Raw genomic sequence first — 18,704 nt, 5'->3', positions numbered from 1 at the left:
GTCAGTCACTTGAAAAACATCAATCACAATCAAACAATATTTTTCAATCTTTAAATGTGAGCATAGCTGTCCCAAAAACTCATCACACACATTTACATACCAGAGTTAAAAATTACATTATAACTAAACTGAGAGCGACTTTGTTTCCAGTTAAAAATCTCATTTAAGCAACTTACGGACCGCTAGATCTTTAGGCAAACAACTAGTAAAAATTTGTAATATGGTAATTACTATTTAGTTAACAATTCTAATGTGACATTATTATAATGGAAATAAAGAATTTAGAGAACAATTAATTTAGGTAATATAATTAGGTCTACAAATAAGGCAATCATTTATGAAGTTTAAATAGAGATCATATCATGTTCAGTGCAATATTTTCTCTAACACTCTTGGTGTGACTTCAGACAGACAAACTGACAAGCACAGTTCTTATTATAGCAAGAATTACCAATGTTAAGATAAACTCACATCTGTCACAACCTTCTGGTAGCATACTAGTAATGTCATATATTTAGTAAATAATATTCTTAAAATATAGTAATGCAAGGTTTACCATTATTCTGTATCTAATGCATTATAGTGGAATCATACTAAATAAACTAACTGAATTACCAGCTGGGAAGAGTATCCATTTTGCAGTCAATAAAATAAAGCTCTTCGAGAGCGTTTGCAGGCAAGCTTGGCCATTCTATTGAGAGGTCAATCCGGCAAAGTTCTAACTTTTTGAGGCTGGTGAATGTTTCCAGACTAAAATACATTTCAAACAGTCATTTAAACCGGTGAAAACACTGTGAGCAAAAGCAACACCAAAATGTATGAAATGCCTTTTATTGCACAGTTTCAATATCCTACCTTTTTACTGCAGAAGTTTTTCGCAAGCGTAAATGCGTCATGTGTGGGGCAATGTCAACTAGTGATAGGTGGCAATCTCCATTAATTGTTAGGTGAGTTATATGATGCTCTCCAATATCTGTTTTAATTTCTTGCTCGTCATCTCTATGTTTACACACAAGGTCTCTAAGCTCACCATTCCATTCTGGCTCCCCAGAGTGTCTGTAGCCCAGTTTGGTCGCTGGAAATGATAAAAAGAGCAATTATAAATATAATAAAGATGTGTTTAAAGATGTGATTGAACCATTAAATTCATTCAAATATACGATTTTCTTAGCCAACAACTAGCACAAAAATTTAAGGAGGTCATAATAAATGTTATTGCTAGCAAACCCGTTGTCTGTGATTTTGAAGAATTTCATTGTTAGGAAATGTACCAAACTACTGAATCACGCACGCTGAATCGACACAATTAATTGACGAACAACATATTTTTTTGCAATGCTTCAAATCCCAGCGAAAGTGACTCGGACTTTTCCGAGCACCAGGTTGTCAAATATTGGGACAGACAGCCTATAGTTACAGCTGACAGGCATCAGCAGTGTTATGTTGCAGAGGAAGCTAGGAGAATGGAGGTAAGTCTATCTTGAACTTTGAGTCTCTCATATATATACTAAACTAAAAGTAATAACTTTACTAGTCATCGATACATTCACTAATAAACAAAATTATACCTTTTTGCTATCACCAATCATCGTTTCATAACTACTTGGATGTCTCACCTCGCTATAGTATTTCCGTCAATTTTTCTATAGCAGTTTTAGCTAGTAAATCATACTCATGATTAGAATTTATGTTTACTTTTTACTTGTAGAAAGTGAGGAAAATAGATTGAGCAATAATCATCTTAAATGCCTAGAAAAAAAGCTTTGAATTGTTGGCTTGGCATGCTTTTGTTAAAAATTTGTTCATTTTGTAATTTAACACTTAAACTTACAGAACAACATACAGTTAAACATGGATAACTCGTCCACGGATAGCTCGAACACATGGTTAATTCGAACATTTCCTTTGGTCCGTTCCCACGTAATGATAAATTGCTATAGATAACTCGAACTCAACACTGTTAATTCGAACTGTTTTTTTGCCCAACGGCTACCGAAACGGTTGTTATCGCTTTAGAAAATCACTTTATTCAAAGCCATAGAGGTAAACTTCATCTTTTCGTAATTCATAAGCGTCGTTATTACCACCATCGGCAAAATATTTTTGTCAACGACTTTTCTAAAAGTTTGGTGAAATTTGATTTATACTGCGATACGATGAATAGCACAGGCTAGCCGGGTCACGCGCGCAAGGATTTTCGCCACGCACATACAAAACAAAAACAGCATGTTGTTTTGTATTTGCGTGGCAAAAATCCTTGAGTGCGTGACCCGGCTCGCTCGTGATTAATAGTTTTCCGACGTTGATTCCGTGTTGAATCAACGTCGGAATGTTGAATGTTTAAAACGTCTTAAAAATGTTGTAATTAAACGTATACGTTGTCTGAGCTACAAAAAACTATTCATCGTTTGACCTAAACACAAAATACGTGTGTACATTCAATAAGTATCTATTAAAAAAGCGTGAGTGATATAGAATGTACCGTAAAACCTCGTAAAACCTCTAATTGAACTGCCTCGGAGTGTCGCTCTTAACGAATCCCAGGTAAAGAAAGGTAATCTGCATAAACTTTAAGAAAAAACGGCAAAATTGATCGTGGGTAAAACCCCAAAAGAAAAAAATGTCTTTTCTTTTGAGCATTTCAACAACGATCAAGTTTTGCCAATGTCAATCTGAAAAACGTCCTGGCAATAACATCACCTCAAACAACAAACCAATCTCAAGTGATAGAAAAATCTCTATACTTTTTCATGAAAACGTTTTAAACTTTACATTAGAAGCGTTTAATTTGAAACAAGCCATTTGTGCTTTTGATTTATATTATAGTTTGTATATGTACATGTATCTACTAATAAATAAGTAAATTTATGGAATTGTGACAGTGCTCTGATAACTTGAACGCTCTGATAATTCGAACACTTTTGCTCGGTCCCTTGAAGTTCGAGTTATCCATGTTTGACTGTATTTATTAATGACATCTATTGATCACATTGTTGTATTGATTATGAAATGTTTAAGTGGCGCCACCAGTGCAGCAGTGATGTCAGTGTGGAAACTGCCATACATGAGGAAACAGAGACATGAATGTGTGTTGCACAAACCATGATATGTGGCAGTATGTTTCTCAAGTTGATCTAAGTGCGTTGCAAAAGGGCAGAAGGTTGCAGAGCTTATAAAACAACTTCCATTGAGAATGACATATTAAAACTACCGATGCTACCATAATAGGTTTTGTAGCTAATTGAATGTTTGTTTCTGCTAATTTCACTAGATGTCATATCACTTCCAAGCAACATTCAAAAAGATGTCAGAAGGGAATGAAAGTTTAACATTTTGTTAGTTTCTAAGTATCCTGATGCGGAGTGCCTAAAACAATATGAAAAGCTGAAGGAACATGAGATGTACAACATGGTATGTAAAGACAGAGGAAGTCATGTACCCACAAATCATTGGTATTTTTTAACCTTTTCCATACTGTTTCCGCATTTCGTCAGGTTAAGAGCATGGTTTCAGCGTACCAAACCTGTATATGCCCGACGGATCTGAGTCTTCAATAGGTATTTTTTAAATTCATTTATTTATTTTAAAAACGGCTCTACAAAATTTTAATTAATAATTTAAGAAGTTTTAAAAGACATCATACTACTAGTTTGAGGCTATAATTAGTCCCTCATACGCGTGTGCGACAAGAACACGTTGCAAAATGTTGATCGTCCTTTACGGAAGCTAATCATCATGAACGGACGCGATTGTGCAAGCGCTGCTAAAAAGATTTGTTTACAGGAAGATATCGACTGGTTTGAAAGTGAAGAAAAGGATTTTAGGGTAGAAGAATGTGAGGAAGAGGATGAAAGTGAAAAAAGAAGATCAACAGAGTGAAGTGGATTGCAAAAGTGAGACTGAAATAAAACAGGGAATAATGACGGATATCAAAGATGAGCTGATTTAAAACCAAAATAATTACATTTTGATCACAGCCGGGCGAGAGTAGAAGTTTGAATTCTTAAACAGGGAAGTGTTTTTTTAAGTATCTAAAGCTTTTTATAACATTGTGCATTATAAATGTTATATTTAACGAAACTAATAAAGGTGGCCTTCAAAAACATTGCGAAGCTTCGGAGCCTGTTGATTATAAATATATTTGGCTAGTTATTTGTTTAGTTCTGCATATAGGTATTCTCAAAAAGACTACTCCGTTGGCTTACTGGTCCACATTCTTTTATTATCTACACTGATTTTTAATTAAATTGAAAGTAGAAAGAAAATTAGAAGCAAGTTTACACTTTACTGACAATTTTGAAGACCTTGCTGGATATAAATTGGTCCAGTTGGAAAATGTTTTTGCCATGATATGCAACCGGTTCTATCTTGTTTTTCTGCCTGATAAATTTGTATGCAAAATTGTTACATGAATCTAGTTTCAAGAAATGTATAAAAATCAGACAGCAAAAATCATAACTGCGTATATTTGGATCTCTAGTTGCAAAGTTTTTGCAAGCTGTCTGGAGGAAAAAATCTCAATCTGCAGGAAAATTTCTCAGCATCACATTTCTCAGCGCATTTCACAGCTGCTGATAAACAGGCTACACAAGCTTTTCTACGAGTGTCAAAGACTTACACAAGCAATGCTTCCTTATTCTCATGCTGAGATTGTAAAATAATGCATGGTTGAGGCTATGCAAACAATTTTTCCAGATAAGCGTGATATGATTAGTAAATTCAAAGCTATACGACATTTTGGGAAAACTGCTACTGGTAGAATTAAAACCATTAATGATTATCTTGACTTTGCTAACCCACATAGACCAAATAGATTACTTTTCAATCGCTATTGATGAGCCTACTGATATAATGGCCTACTACTCAACTAGCAGTCTTTGTAAGGCACATAGGCTACAGTGTGTACACTATCAACTGGTAATGTTATTTTTATCATGTGGTTGCAAGCTGAAGTGGTTACATCATGTGGTTACAAATGCATTTTGGGAGACAGTTGAAGGAGAACACAACTCCAAGTAGAAAATGATGCACTTATTTTATGATTTCTGGTTCAAAGTGACTAAGCCAAAAATTTATACTACATGCTTCTTTATAAAGCATCAGCATGTTTCTCTATAAAGCATAGTATTATGTTCTATTCTTATACCCTGAGTCGGCGATTCTTTGCTGGTGAAGAAATAATAGACGGCTTCTTACTTTAGTTGGATTAGAAGGAGAAACCACCACCCAGCTATCTATGATGCCCTCGTTAAACGAGGGCATTCATATTATCAATTCCTCATAGATGAATTGATAATATGAATATACCTCTCCACAAATGTATATATGTCACAACAGATGGTGCAAAAGCCATGGTTGGAAGAGATCAAAGTGTCATAGCTAGATTGAAGAAGGATATGCCATCAATGCTAGCATTCTATTGTATCATCCACCAAACTATTTTATGCAGAAAACCAAATAATCTATTTCAACAACTAATGTGTGAGGTGAGGCTATGAAGATGATCAACTTTTTCAGAAGTCAATCAGCTCTCAGATACCGAAAATCAAGAAAGTTGATAAAAGAAAGCAATGCCAATTGTGAAGATTTACTAACATACAATAACATTAGATGGCTAAATAAGGGAAAGAGTGCGTACCTGTATGTGGTTACGTGTGTGTACGTGTGTGTACGTGTATGTGTGTGTACGTGCGTGTGAATCAGCATTTGAGTTCAAGATCATTTGAGTCAAGATCATTTGAGATCAAGATCATGTTCAAGATCAATCAAGTTGAGATCCAATTTGACTCAAGATCATTTGTGAGAGCCAGATTACCAAGAGATAGTGAGCAGCCATAAAACCTTTTTAAAAAAAGTGATTTTCCGGTAAATTAATTCACCCAGGGGGGTCTGATATAATCCTGAAAATTCGCCTGCAAACGGGTTAACAATATTTTTAGGAAACATTTTTATAGACAGTGCAGTGTACGCACAGGATACAATTTTGATCCATTCCAGGGTTGGTATCATATAGTGAAAAAAATCATATGCAGGAGTTTAGAGACTCTAGTAATTATATAATGCAAACATCCCTTGGTGAAAATTGTGAAAATTTTATATAAGTGCTGCACATATTAAAAACTGACATAATAGTATGGTAACCTTAGCAACTATAGTTATCTACAGTAAGTTTATTGTATTTGTATTGTGATCTGCAATAAAATGTAACATTATAATGCACCATAGAGAGTTCCTGCCTTCAAGACTGACGCACGTATAACATAAACTTTGAATTGACCAAAAAATTTAGCTTACTAAACACACGCACGCACCCACCCACCCGATGCTGTTTTCATAATGAAGTGGAATTTTGTTAGGAGGTTAAAAGAGGTTGCCTGATAACAGACTTCTTTGAAGAGATCGCAAATCCAAATTTGCTTACTGGTTTTGAAAGGAAAATATTACCTCTTTACATGGAAATTGCTGAACTGAGAGAGGTCAGTCATTGTGTCTCTTTCAAGCATTGTGAAAATATTTTTGTCAAACAGCATTTCGGTGAATTTGCTATTTTTACATACATAATAAGCACACTGACTGCCAAAATTGAACTTGGGCAAAAACTTTGTTTAATTTGTGAAATGAGATTTGTATGGCATGGTGAAAAAATCATCATCTTTCACTTTGTAAGGTGCAAATAGCATGGTAGTCATATCCTGAAGGAGCACTCTATATTTGTATAAGATGAGGTAAGCATGATTTAATTTTAATGAAATATGCATAATGAACATTGAGTTGAGCTAACTTGATCAAATTATGAAAATCTAGCCTAGCTTTCATAAAAGAAAAACCCTTTATATACTAACAATAGACATCCATTTACCAAATACTCATTGATAAAATAACCAACTGGGGGTGTATGTGAACATGTAACTCTTTTGGTAATTCTAGCGATACTTAATTCATTGTGATTTCATTGTATATCATTGTATTTTCATTGTATGTCTGACATTTGACTTCATATTATAATTTATTGAATGATAAATACATACTCTAGGTTTATGTTTTCATTTGTTTAAATCACACTAAAAGGCAACTACTTTACTCACCAGGTTTCCTGAAATCCAGACGCTCCTCAAAATCATGACTCTTTGTCCTTTTTTCACTGGGGGCATCAGCCTTGCTACAAGAAGCTCCACGTTTCTGACAAAAATCATTGTCCATTTTCCTTCTTTCAGAACATCTGGTGAAAGTTAGGTTTCGTCAAAAAGTTACTGTATGGGTAGTGGAAATGCTGTTAAAACAATTAGGCGATGAAAGACCAATGATTGATACTTGACTAGTGTTATATAACATGCACCATCTGCTGTGTGTGATGTTAAGGTTTTTAAAGCTATTGACTTTACTGAATATATTGAATGATTATTAAAGTATTTGAGTAACTTAATCTAGTCTAAACCTGTCTATATTTATATACTAAAGTTTTTCTCATTTCTATTGTTTTAGTTATATATATTTGAATTTGATATTTGACTACCTAGAAAATAGACAGTTAGGGCATTTCTCATTTTTAGGGCATTGTTATTCCCAGCAGGTATATCAACCATGGAAAGTTTATATAATTTGTAATATCTGAAGAATTTGATTGCTGTACACAAAGTTTATTATATGAAAATAAAAATAGAAACGCTCTAAAACTTTATACTATAAAAAAGTGTTTTGTGCAGTTCAAATAAATTTTGTGAAAAAATAAAACAACATTGAAGGTGTTTAGTTGTGAACTATTTAGTAAGTAATGATTAGAAAGTATGTTCTACTCCAATGCTTACAATGAAAAACGATTGGATACTGATTCAATAATTACAAACAGATTACAATCGGACAATTACAATAACAACAAAAAAGAGAACAAACAAAACTGCTCACCAAATACATAGGGTAATACCAGGTCATAAAAATCTGGGCCAATCAACTATACTTGGCGAAAAGGCAAAGGAAATCCTCTACCATCAGCGAAAGTCTGAAACTTTTTCACTCATGTCTAGAGGAGCTAAATCACGCTGTGGTCATCCTCAAACCGAGAAGAAGGTATAATGCAAAAACAGACCAACTGTTTCAGTTACTAAAGACAGCTGAGAAGCTGGAAGTGATATCATATACCCATACGAGTAGTCAAAAAAGATACAAAAAAAAAATAAAAAGGACTGTTGGTCGACAACTTCTGTCAGAAGAATCAGCCAGCTCCACCAGCATGGGGAAGCCTGAGCTGATGCAGACTTGACTATGCCAGGTATTGCCGCTAACAGTGACACTAGCTCCACCAAGCAAGGGGTGATAATAGAAGAAATCAGTTGTTTGGAGCCTGGGCTCAGCTGGCTCTTCCACTTAAATTCTAATTAGAGAAGGGTACATTCGAGGTCAGATCTAGTGGGCCCTGCGGACAGGCAAGCTCTTGACTTGGGTCAACTCGATCGGGTTTGACTAATTCAAACTAGGTCAAGCAAAGTGAAGTTTGCTTCGCCAGAGTATGTATGAAAAAGAAACAATGCAAGCAATGAACAGAGCACTTCTGCGCTTTTTCTACATATGGGCTTTATTGTATATTTCTTATATACAAATACATCCATAATTATTTGACCTCCACTGCCCAGTTGATCTGACTTTGGTGTTGTACTGTAAAGGAATCTTGCAGACTTTCTACACACATGAGTGTCCATGACACTGCAAATATCCATGTGTACATTTATGCATTTGTGGATGTATGCATAGGTACTTGTGCATCGGTAAAAGTATGGATAGGTACTTGTTCATTGGTAAAAGTATGCACGAGGACATTTATGTACAAATTAATGTTTGCGTTTGTCAATATTTGACAATGAAAACTTGTTTTTAATTCAAATGAAGATTAGATGACGCAGACTTTTTCAAGAACATACTGTTTGCTACCAAAAAAGTGCATTAAAATATATTAAATGCATTTTTTAGAAATTATCTAAAAAGCATCGAAATTTGTCTCTATATATTGAAAGAGGTTATGCCTGGCAACTTAACTGTTGATCAAACCTTGAAGCTCTAGAGGTGCTGATGACTGGACCCGAGACTCTGACCAGGAATATCAATGAAAACCACCATCCAGTATGGCATTATGGGGTATGCTGAATATTTATCAGCCACTGGAAGTGGCAAATGCCCTTCAGTGAACAGCCGGGGCATCCATATTACACTTCCGGAAAAGCCTCAAGGAAGAAGCTGAAGGTCGTGGTCAACCCCATGAAATATAAGCAGAATTTGATGCCCTAAATGCTGACGAATTTTGAACTATCCACAAGGTAGACCGAAATCGAGCTGAATGCCGTGAAAAACAACCAGATCTCACCGCAAGGACACAATGTAGAGGTTGAATGACTAATCTGTATCGCGTATGCAGACTTGCTTAGGCAATATCTGCCAATAATAGCCAAGATGTTTCACAACTCCTTGAACCAGCCCTGCTACACACACAACTTCTGGCCATGATTAGCAAACTGGAATCATTTTTGTCAGTGAGGGCATTTGGCACCACCTTTGCAAAAATTGCCAGTGTTTCTGCAGCTTAAAACAAAAGAAAGATAACCGAATGGAGCCTGTGTCAGAACTGGCTGCGAGGACCCACCATTATTCATCAGCTTGCTTGCTTACTCTAATTGTGAAGCAGGTGGCCAAACAGATAAAGCAAATTCAAGACTGGCCCAGTCACCGACCAGTAAATGACAGTTGTCAGGGAAAGCTAAAGGCAACCTTTTTTTTAGGATTCGGAAGAAAGAGACATAACCGCTGAAACAGCCTCAGCCATGAAAAGCGCAGTCTGGTAAATTGGTAGAGTTGCAGCAGTGGAGTCTAATACTCATTGCACTCAGGTCCTCCACACTAATTTAGTGGAAAAAATTGACTCCAGAGGTCGTCACTAATAATCACCTCTGGAGGCCTGCAAAAACAAAGGCTCAGTCACTTCTTTTAACCTATGTTGCAGGTAGGATATGAGCTGGCACAAGAGAACAAACACATGGACACACCCAAGTCCTTAGCTCCAGGTGAGACTCAAAGCACAGGAAGGATACCGGGGGCTTGCTTCCGGGTTTCAACAAACCTATGAGAATAAGGAGCGTGATGGTACCTGCTTTAAAAGTGGCAGGGCCAATCCCAATTACACTAGCCAAGCTAAAGCACGAACACCTGCAGATTCTGCCTCAAAAAGTGGCGAGCTTCAACTCAGTTCACAAGAGCTGGCCAGACTAGTAGGAATGCCAGACAAGACAATATGGCCATCCATTCAGTCACCACTGTACCAAGAGTACAGTTCGACCTGGGCGCAAACTCTCAGCTGAATCAACTTGAGTTATTTATTTTCCAGAAAGCAGGAGGGTTAGTGTGCACAGTTCCTGATTGATACGGGGTTGCAAGACTATGTTAAGTAAGCAAGTGGTCAATCAAATTCCTGGGGTGCTGTATGACCAACTTGATAAAAGTGATGTCCATAGGATGTCGCTCGTCAAAACCCAATTGCTCTTCTATGAGATAATCCTAATGAGGCTAAAATATGTCAAAACAGAAAAGGTTTTGTGGTGAGTTGGACTAACAAAAATGCCACTCTGATATGCTGCATTTAGGTGTTCTTATTAGGCAAAAGTTGAAGCACTATGGTTGCAGGTGTTGACAATTGCCATAAATGTTGAATACTACCACAAGTGTGACAAGGTCTTAAAATCATTTAGGAGCCTGTGTTCTTGGGGGGAAATGATACACCCACAATATTTGAATTTAGTGAAGATACTTGGACAGTCTGTGGTGTATAAGGTTTTATAGTCATCTAGTGAACATCTTTATTGTATTGCTCCATACCCTTAGCTATTTCTAAGGCTTAGTCTAGTGTAAGTTCTGCTTTTGAGTGTAGTTTACGATGTGTGCTCTCAGATAAAATGTCACATACAAACCGAACTTGCAATACTCAAGGTCTAAAATTGGCACAGGCATAACAGTGTTCCGAAAGTGCTTAGCGTTGCGCTAGAAACTGAGTCACGTTTTTCCGGGTAGCTGTTTTTTAGGGAAAATGAATAGTTTATACAATTATCAAGGACTGGAAATAAATGACCAGTTAAAAATTGTGTACGTGCTGATAGACCCTGCTTTTTGGATATATCAGGAGCTGTGAGACTGTAAAAAAGACTGTTTTTGACAGTATAGGACTCAATGAAACAGCTTTTTTCGCAGCATATGTAATGCCATTTGCTATGGTGACTATTTCAAGCCGTTCAAAATAAAGAGTGAATGTCTCCAAAGAGTCCTCGTCTTGGTTCCAGTGATTGGAAAAAAAAAGTTACTGTTTTTTTGCTTGTTGAGCTTGTGTCAAAAGAAAATATGACTAAAAAAGTGTGATAGGATGATAAAACTGATATAGTTGGTGTAATCTTACATTTGGCATGCAAAGTATACATGCCTGTCAACAAAAGTTTATTTTTGTTGATGGACATGTATAATCTATGACGTTCTGCGCAATCAAGTGAATCTCATCCTCGTTGCCAGTTGTTCTCTTATTACCTGTTGGGATAGATACACGACCTAAGCGATAGTAATTACAACATAGTCCTAAATAGTGTGCACACAAGGGGCCTTGAGGTAGAGTAAAAGAATGTTAACCCAGTAATCAGAAGGTTACTTTAGGTCAATTAGTAGACTTGGTTGTTTGATTTGCCACTTTGGTTACGTGTATAATTATTACAGTTCATGAGCATGTGTAGAGGTCAATACGAATGTGTGTTGATAAGTGATTTGGTTATTGTAAAAGTAGATAGCCATTAATTATGTGTAACACTATGAAAAGAAGGCAGCTGCTAAATGCGTATACAAATAATGATGCCGTGAATGAACTTGCATGATTTTTCCAAAAGCTAAAGAAAAATAAGTTAGATCTGTAACAATTTAACTACCGAAATTACACAATTTTAAATTTTTATTTCCTGCATAGAATTCCATTATTTTGCTATTTTGTTAGGCCCACCACTGTACACGTCTACTGGTGAAACTAGTAAAAAACACACTTTTTGACCTAAATAGTAGCACAAGTGTTTACTTCTTACGACAACGGCTGGTGAAATTTATTTCTTATTATCAGAGCAAAGTCTAATTTTTGTAGGTCAAGCAGGTATATCAATCTGATATGGCAGAGGAAAATAATGTCAGTCATGATGGCAGAGCCATCACGGCTGACATTATTATCCCATCAGCCATCGTGACAAACCAACCGCGCTAAAGCTACAAGACTCGGCCTGAGCGAAATTAAAGAGAATCGAACAGAAAAGGCTAAGTCGGCACTCAACTGGGCCAGAAAAACAGATAGCCGATCACTGGCTAATAGGAGATCACTGAATGACCATCGTGTTAGAGATTGCGAGATGGATCTACCACCGAATCGGCAATTGAAAGACCAACCTACCACCGAGCAGCAAATGAGAGACCGACCAGCTACCGAATCGGCAAACCTGAAACTGATCTACCACTGAGCCGACAAATGAAAGTCCAAACTACTACTGAGTCAGCCCTTTTGGGGAAGGTATGGAGCCTTTACATGAAGCAACTTGGGTTCAAAAACCAGTTTCATGTACCTCATTAGTAAGCTATAAAAATGTCTCACAGTTGAATGGTGTAAGTAATGCGGATGCTGGTTTCACTATGTATATAAAAATTATAAATCTCAAAGTCTGTTGTGTGTATGTGCAGCTATAACGATACAATAACTATAGCTGGACATACGCACACATAAAATCGTATAAAAAAGGAGCCCAAATGAGCCAAGCAAGCCAGAACACGGGAAAGTATTGTTACATACAGTTGATTGTATGTGCACTCTCAACTGTAATCGTTATATATTTGTAAAAAATGCATACACTTCCTTATATACTCAAATTGGTTTGGTTTCTTGTGGAGCCGTAAAAGGCCACAGCAAAATCCTTTACAAATTAACATGCAAGTTGATCAAATTCATCCCAGCCATAAGTCAATTGATGAATTCTGCACATGAAAAGCTTTGTGTTATTGTTTTTAACTCAAAAAAGCGTTATTACCATATATACTCACGTATAAGTAAAGTCTCGGGGAACAAACATTGGGAAGGATTTATACAAGAGTAACGTTTATGGATATGCTTTGCTAAGTCAAATAGAATGTAAATGTTAAAAAGAAACTCAGTTTTATAAATGAATATAAACATTCCAGTATCGCCTTAACAGACACGCATAATAATGGTCTTTCGCGATATGAATGTTAAAGGTTGACTAGCAACAAAATTCACATTACCTTTATTTGATATGAAAAGATTCACCATGTCTTACTCTGTTGTGTTGTAGGTGCAAAATATGTGGAAATGTGATTACAAGCACTTAAAAGCTCAAAAACTAACAGAAAATCGCAGCCACACGAGACCGCCGTAGTTTGGATTCCCTTTCCAAAACGGCTCAAATGTGATGTAATTGTGAGAGATGGGTTTCTGTTTACACCTTCTTGCAACCTTATTCGTCGAATTATTTTCACAAGGATACTTCACGCATTCAATAAAACTATGTCTATTGTTCTTACGCGTCTGTTTTATCGTCATCGTAATGCTGTCACTTTTAGCACTGATATCTTATAAATTAGCGTAAAAAAACCGTTAAACTTTTTAACCTTACCTCAAAGTAGTACATATCATTGTCTGATAATCATGACGAGCCTGTTGGTCACTTGTCATGATTATCAGACAAGTGCGGATAATCGGAAAGTGCTGCTAAAATTAATTGCGAAGTATTGTGTCACGTGATCATATAGCGACTTGACGATTGAATAATGCCGAAACTAAACTGTAAAGTAGCGGAGTATCTATATTTGATACGGGGTCTTCGGTAAAACCCAAAGTGTTTGTTATAAACTAGTACTACGATAGGTTTTATATTGAGCTTTGTATTGTCCTTTCAATTCACGTGAGAACATACGCGACAGGACGATAAACAAATTACGTGGTTACGTCAGAGAAATAAATAGATTCCAATGTATGACGGCTTTTCGTTTTTGAGCTTTTAAGAGCCTGTAATCACTTTTCCACACATTTGGCACCTACAACACAACAGAGTAAGACATGGTGAATCTTTTGATACCAAATAATTGTAATGTGAATTTTGGTGCAAGTCAACCTTTAAGGTTTTTTATTTATATGTAGATACAGTGAACCTTTACCATGCGATTTCAATCCGCTCCAGACTTGGCATCGTATGGCAAAAACATCATATAAAGGGTATACAAACCCATAGCAATTATCTAATGCAAACATCCCCTGGTAGAAATCATCAAAATATTATATAATTACTGTACATATTAAAAATTAGTAACAAGCTAGTATGTTAGCCCTAGTAACTATAGTTACAACCAGCAACTTCAATTTATCTGATCTGATATAAAATGTAACATTACAATGTACCTTCGAGACAGACGAATTACACAAACTTTGAATTTAACTGAATTTAGATTACTAAACAAGCACTTAAAGCTAAGCTTTAGTGTGTATTGTCAACTATTTAACATAATTTAACTTTTTATTAATATTTCCGGCTTCCTTTTCACCATCACTTTTAGCCGGCCTTGTAAAAACCCTTATCAACCCAAGTTGACAAGAAAGCCCAAGAGATGCTGTTCTCAAAAATTTTCTGTTTAATACGTAATGAAGTGGGTTTTGTTAGCAGATTAAGGAAAGTTGTCTGATTCCAGACCCTCTGTTCGAGGGGATCGCAACTCAAACTTTGTTAATGGTTTCAAAGGATAAATTATATTATTGTTTTTCACTTGAGGAATGCTGAACTGATGAAAATTGGTCATCTTTTCTCGTCAGGGTCATCACCTCTTTCAGGAATTGTGAGAAGGTTTTCAGCAGACAAAATATCAGCATCTTTGTTATTTCAGCGTAGGCTAATAAGCAAATCGGCTGCCAAATTTGAATTTTGAGCAAAATATATGACTGAATTCATATGGCGAAGTAGAGCTCGTATGGCGAAATAGAATTTGTATGGCAAAGTAGAAGTCGTATGGTGAAATATAATTCATATGCGAGGACGAAAAACAATTGCATTGCATTTTGTGAGCCGAAAAGATCGGATAACAGGGGACATCATATCCCCAGGACTCACTGTTTCCGGTTTGGGTCGCTTAAAACTATTATTTAAAACCTGGAGTTATCATCTTGCTTTGAATAACTCCTAACACATTATGCATTCACCAGGTTACTTTGCCTCGCGAGGGCTGTGTTCCAGCATTGGTACTTGGCCTCTCACATCGCAATTGACGTTCGAATTGGCTTGAGGGTGGCGCGATATTTCCTTAGCCAATGGAATGATGCCAAGAGATCCGGGTAATTTATGATAGCCAAATTCTCTTTTGATAGGTAATTACTGATACCGTCCCACCCTTAATTGTGAGCAGTGAGTGATCCTGTCGCTCTTGCTGAAGCTCACGGAGATCTCATTTCTGTAGTTATCTCTCTTCAATGCCTGGTAAATGAACATGAGATCCTACTGTTGACTGCATCAACAACTAAAAATACATGCTTGTCGTGGCAGGTTCCGTACATCCAAGGAGTGCTCGACTCGCCGAGTGATCTCTTTATAAAATGAGTAGGCTATTACAGATTCCTGCAAACTTTCACTTTTATTAAGTTTAATAATACCTTTAATCATGATATAATCGTCCCTGTGAATATTTCTTCAATTAAAAAAAATGATAATTACTGTCTTGGCGTTAAAAATAAACTAATAAATGAATAAACTCTGGCTAAATAATAACATTATTATTATTAATATGAATAATATTAGTAATAATTACTAATATTATTATTAATATTGGTCCTATTATTAATTATAACAGTTACTAAAATTAGAACTCGCAGCCAGAGTTTATTATTATTATTATTTATTAACATTATTATTATTAATGTTATTAATAATTGGTTAACTCGAGTAATTGAGAATCCACACATACCTCCATAACATGTTAATTCACAGAGCTGTTGGTATCAAATATCAGTTAAAATCTGATATAAAATCCATATATTATCTTAAACAATCTTATGACAGTACTCTCAATCATAAAAAGTAAGCACTATATTGTGTTATACCGTTATGTCTGATATCAGCCTTGTACAGGTAGACAGCACCATGTACAGCACCGTTGCAAATTTCATAACAAATTGCCACAGATATAGCATCTACAAATTCCAGGGATGGGATAATCACCATTATAACAAGCCAACTCCCAGATTTCCATCCACAAATAGAACATTGGAAACTTTACATAAAAACGATAGATAACAACCAAAACCTTGAAGGTCAGAGCCAGATTAAAACCAAGGATTAACTCCTAAATAGTGCATTTTAAGATAAACGCCTAACCAGATTCCTTAACAGGTACAGTGGCCAGACAATAGGAACTTGCGTCATGCAGTATATCAAAATCCGCATCTGGTACCAATCTACACCAAACCAAAGTTTATAATTAGAGATTAACTATGATAAAATCTCTGCTGATGGAAAACAAAAAGATGTAGGCAGAAACATCCAAAAACTACAAGATTCACAATTTAAGACCTGAAACGTATATAGTTTCACTCCTGGACACTAAGGGTAACTTTTATTCAAAATAAAAAAACGAATATTCAATCATACTTTTCACTCTTTTAGCACAGCTTCCCCATTGCAGTCAGACGCATCAGTAGAACAAGCCGAAGAATTGATTATCGAGAGAACAAGAGAGTCGCTTCATCTCAAGTTTCAGACATTTACTTTTCAACTCTTATAATTTAGTCTTAAGGTATAACTAGTATATCTGTATCTGATTCTTAAAATAAACATACGGTCATGAGGAATTATCAAACTGTAGTCTCAAATTGCAGTATTTGGAAAGGTCAACTGCAAAATCTTATGTACTTTAATAAACAAGTTAAATCGATTAAAAGAGCCACTAATCAAGATCAGACCTTACCAATGAGCTATTAGCAATAACTACTTACAGCAGCACATCTGTGGTCGATAAATAAACTAAGCTATTCCCAAAACCTTGTAGGGAACTGGTACGATAATCCAGTTTTATCAATCACCAATACAACAATACTGCTAAAAAACGAGTGAAATGTTGCACCTCAAACTGCAGGAAAGGCTTCCTAAATATTGGTTTGTTTTTTAGTAGCAAGCATGTTTTTGAGAATCTTCAATGATCAACTAGCGCTTTAAAGTGCTGCCATTGCACAAAAATTATTTAGGCAAGTCAATCCAAACCTCATTTAAAACAAGTCTAGATAGGGGCGTTTTCTGAGATTACGATATGAGACTTTGGACAAGACGTCATAGTTAGCTAGCCGTGGCTGCGGAAATGCTACGCTTCCAAATGATAACATATTACTGAGACACTAACTTTTACCCTCCAAAACCTACCTCGAAAAGTAGCTAGGGTTATTTAATTACAACAATTCCACTTTTTCATTCTTTACTTTGTTGGTGACTTCCTAGATTGGTGACTATATTGGGAGTTTTGCTTTCCTAGATGTTTGAAAAGATAACTCCAGAGTTGTATATCAAATAATTGGTAAATCCGTTTTTGAATAAATAAGTTGCAAACATTTTGAGAATTACTTTGACCTTATAAGTTGGAGATGTTTCTAATTTTTTGCTTTGGCTTCATTGGCAGATTTTCAGCAGAAATAACAATCAAGACATTAATTTAATAATAATTAATGAGTTAAATGTTAATTTTACAACTTTAACAGTATAATAGAAAAACCGAGACCCCTTCCACATATTTAACTATGGGACTTTTATTGCTGGTGGTACATCTTGCAAATTGATGAATTTGTTAAATCAAAGTGCGTTCTTTTCTTTGGCTGTGATTTTGAAAGTGCAAAATTAAACACTGTAGGAGCTGCATCTTTCTTCAAGATCTTTACCCCTCTCACTTTTGAATAGCGGTTATCAGTAAAGTAGGCCTACGCCTGAAATAAAAATCAAGTCAGAGGTATACATATTAAGTGACATTAACAGAAGTAATACTTACATCTTTACATTACAATCGACCTACCTAGAAAAGTATGCAGAATGTGCTGAAAATATAGCACTACACAAGAATGATAAACCTAACCAACCCACAAGCAAACAAACCAGTTAAAGTGGCACAATGGGCGATGACATGAGTTGTCTACGAAGACTAAGATTTTTTTCAAACCTATGAATTCTTATTCCTATAGAAGATTCCTTTACACTAAGTATCAGCTTCTACTTTTACTAGCAGCGTTATTGTTAAGACTCATTCACTAGGTGGTCTTTTGACCTTAGTACTTTATACTAAACTTAGTCTCTTTATAAAATGTTACAACTTGCTGATCATAAACGTGATGAGCTGGTGGGCTGCCACAGTTTGTTCCCTTCACCAGAGTCGAAAGAGGAGAGACGTTTCGTATTTACCAGTTATTGATTCCGTAGTAAGTCAGTCTTTGGAAACTGATGGAAAGGAGTCTCGATTAGTGGAAAGGGGCTCTGCACAATTGCTTGGCACTAAAACTAATTTAAAAAGGGTCAGCATGATGTAAATTAAGTGTAGAACTTCTGGGGTACATTTAAGTAAACCTTTGCAGACATGTAGTAGTAGATTGTTGTCTAACCTTGCTAGGATTGGAAGTGAAGAGAGCA

General features: G+C 35.9%; 1 protein-coding gene across 1 annotated transcript in view; it reads right to left on the bottom strand.

The window, feature by feature from the left end:
* Positions 1-7,200, bottom strand: part of LOC137390472 (uncharacterized) — a 28,109-nt gene extending 20,909 nt beyond the window's left edge. The window contains exons 1-3 of the mRNA XM_068076800.1: positions 7,086-7,200; positions 856-1,075; positions 616-750 (exon numbers count right to left, since the gene is read on the bottom strand). Of these exons, the coding sequence (XP_067932901.1) occupies positions 616-750; positions 856-1,075; positions 7,086-7,200 (470 nt within the window). The remainder of the gene's footprint in view (positions 1-615; positions 751-855; positions 1,076-7,085) is intronic.
* Positions 7,201-18,704: the final 11,504 nt, after the last annotated feature.

Source organism: Watersipora subatra, chromosome 3, assembly GCF_963576615.1.
Source record: "Watersipora subatra chromosome 3, tzWatSuba1.1, whole genome shotgun sequence".
NCBI classification, from domain to species: domain Eukaryota; kingdom Metazoa; phylum Bryozoa; class Gymnolaemata; order Cheilostomatida; family Watersiporidae; genus Watersipora; species Watersipora subatra.
Note: the sequence above shows the minus strand (reverse complement) of the source record. Positions and strands in the feature narration are given on the sequence as shown.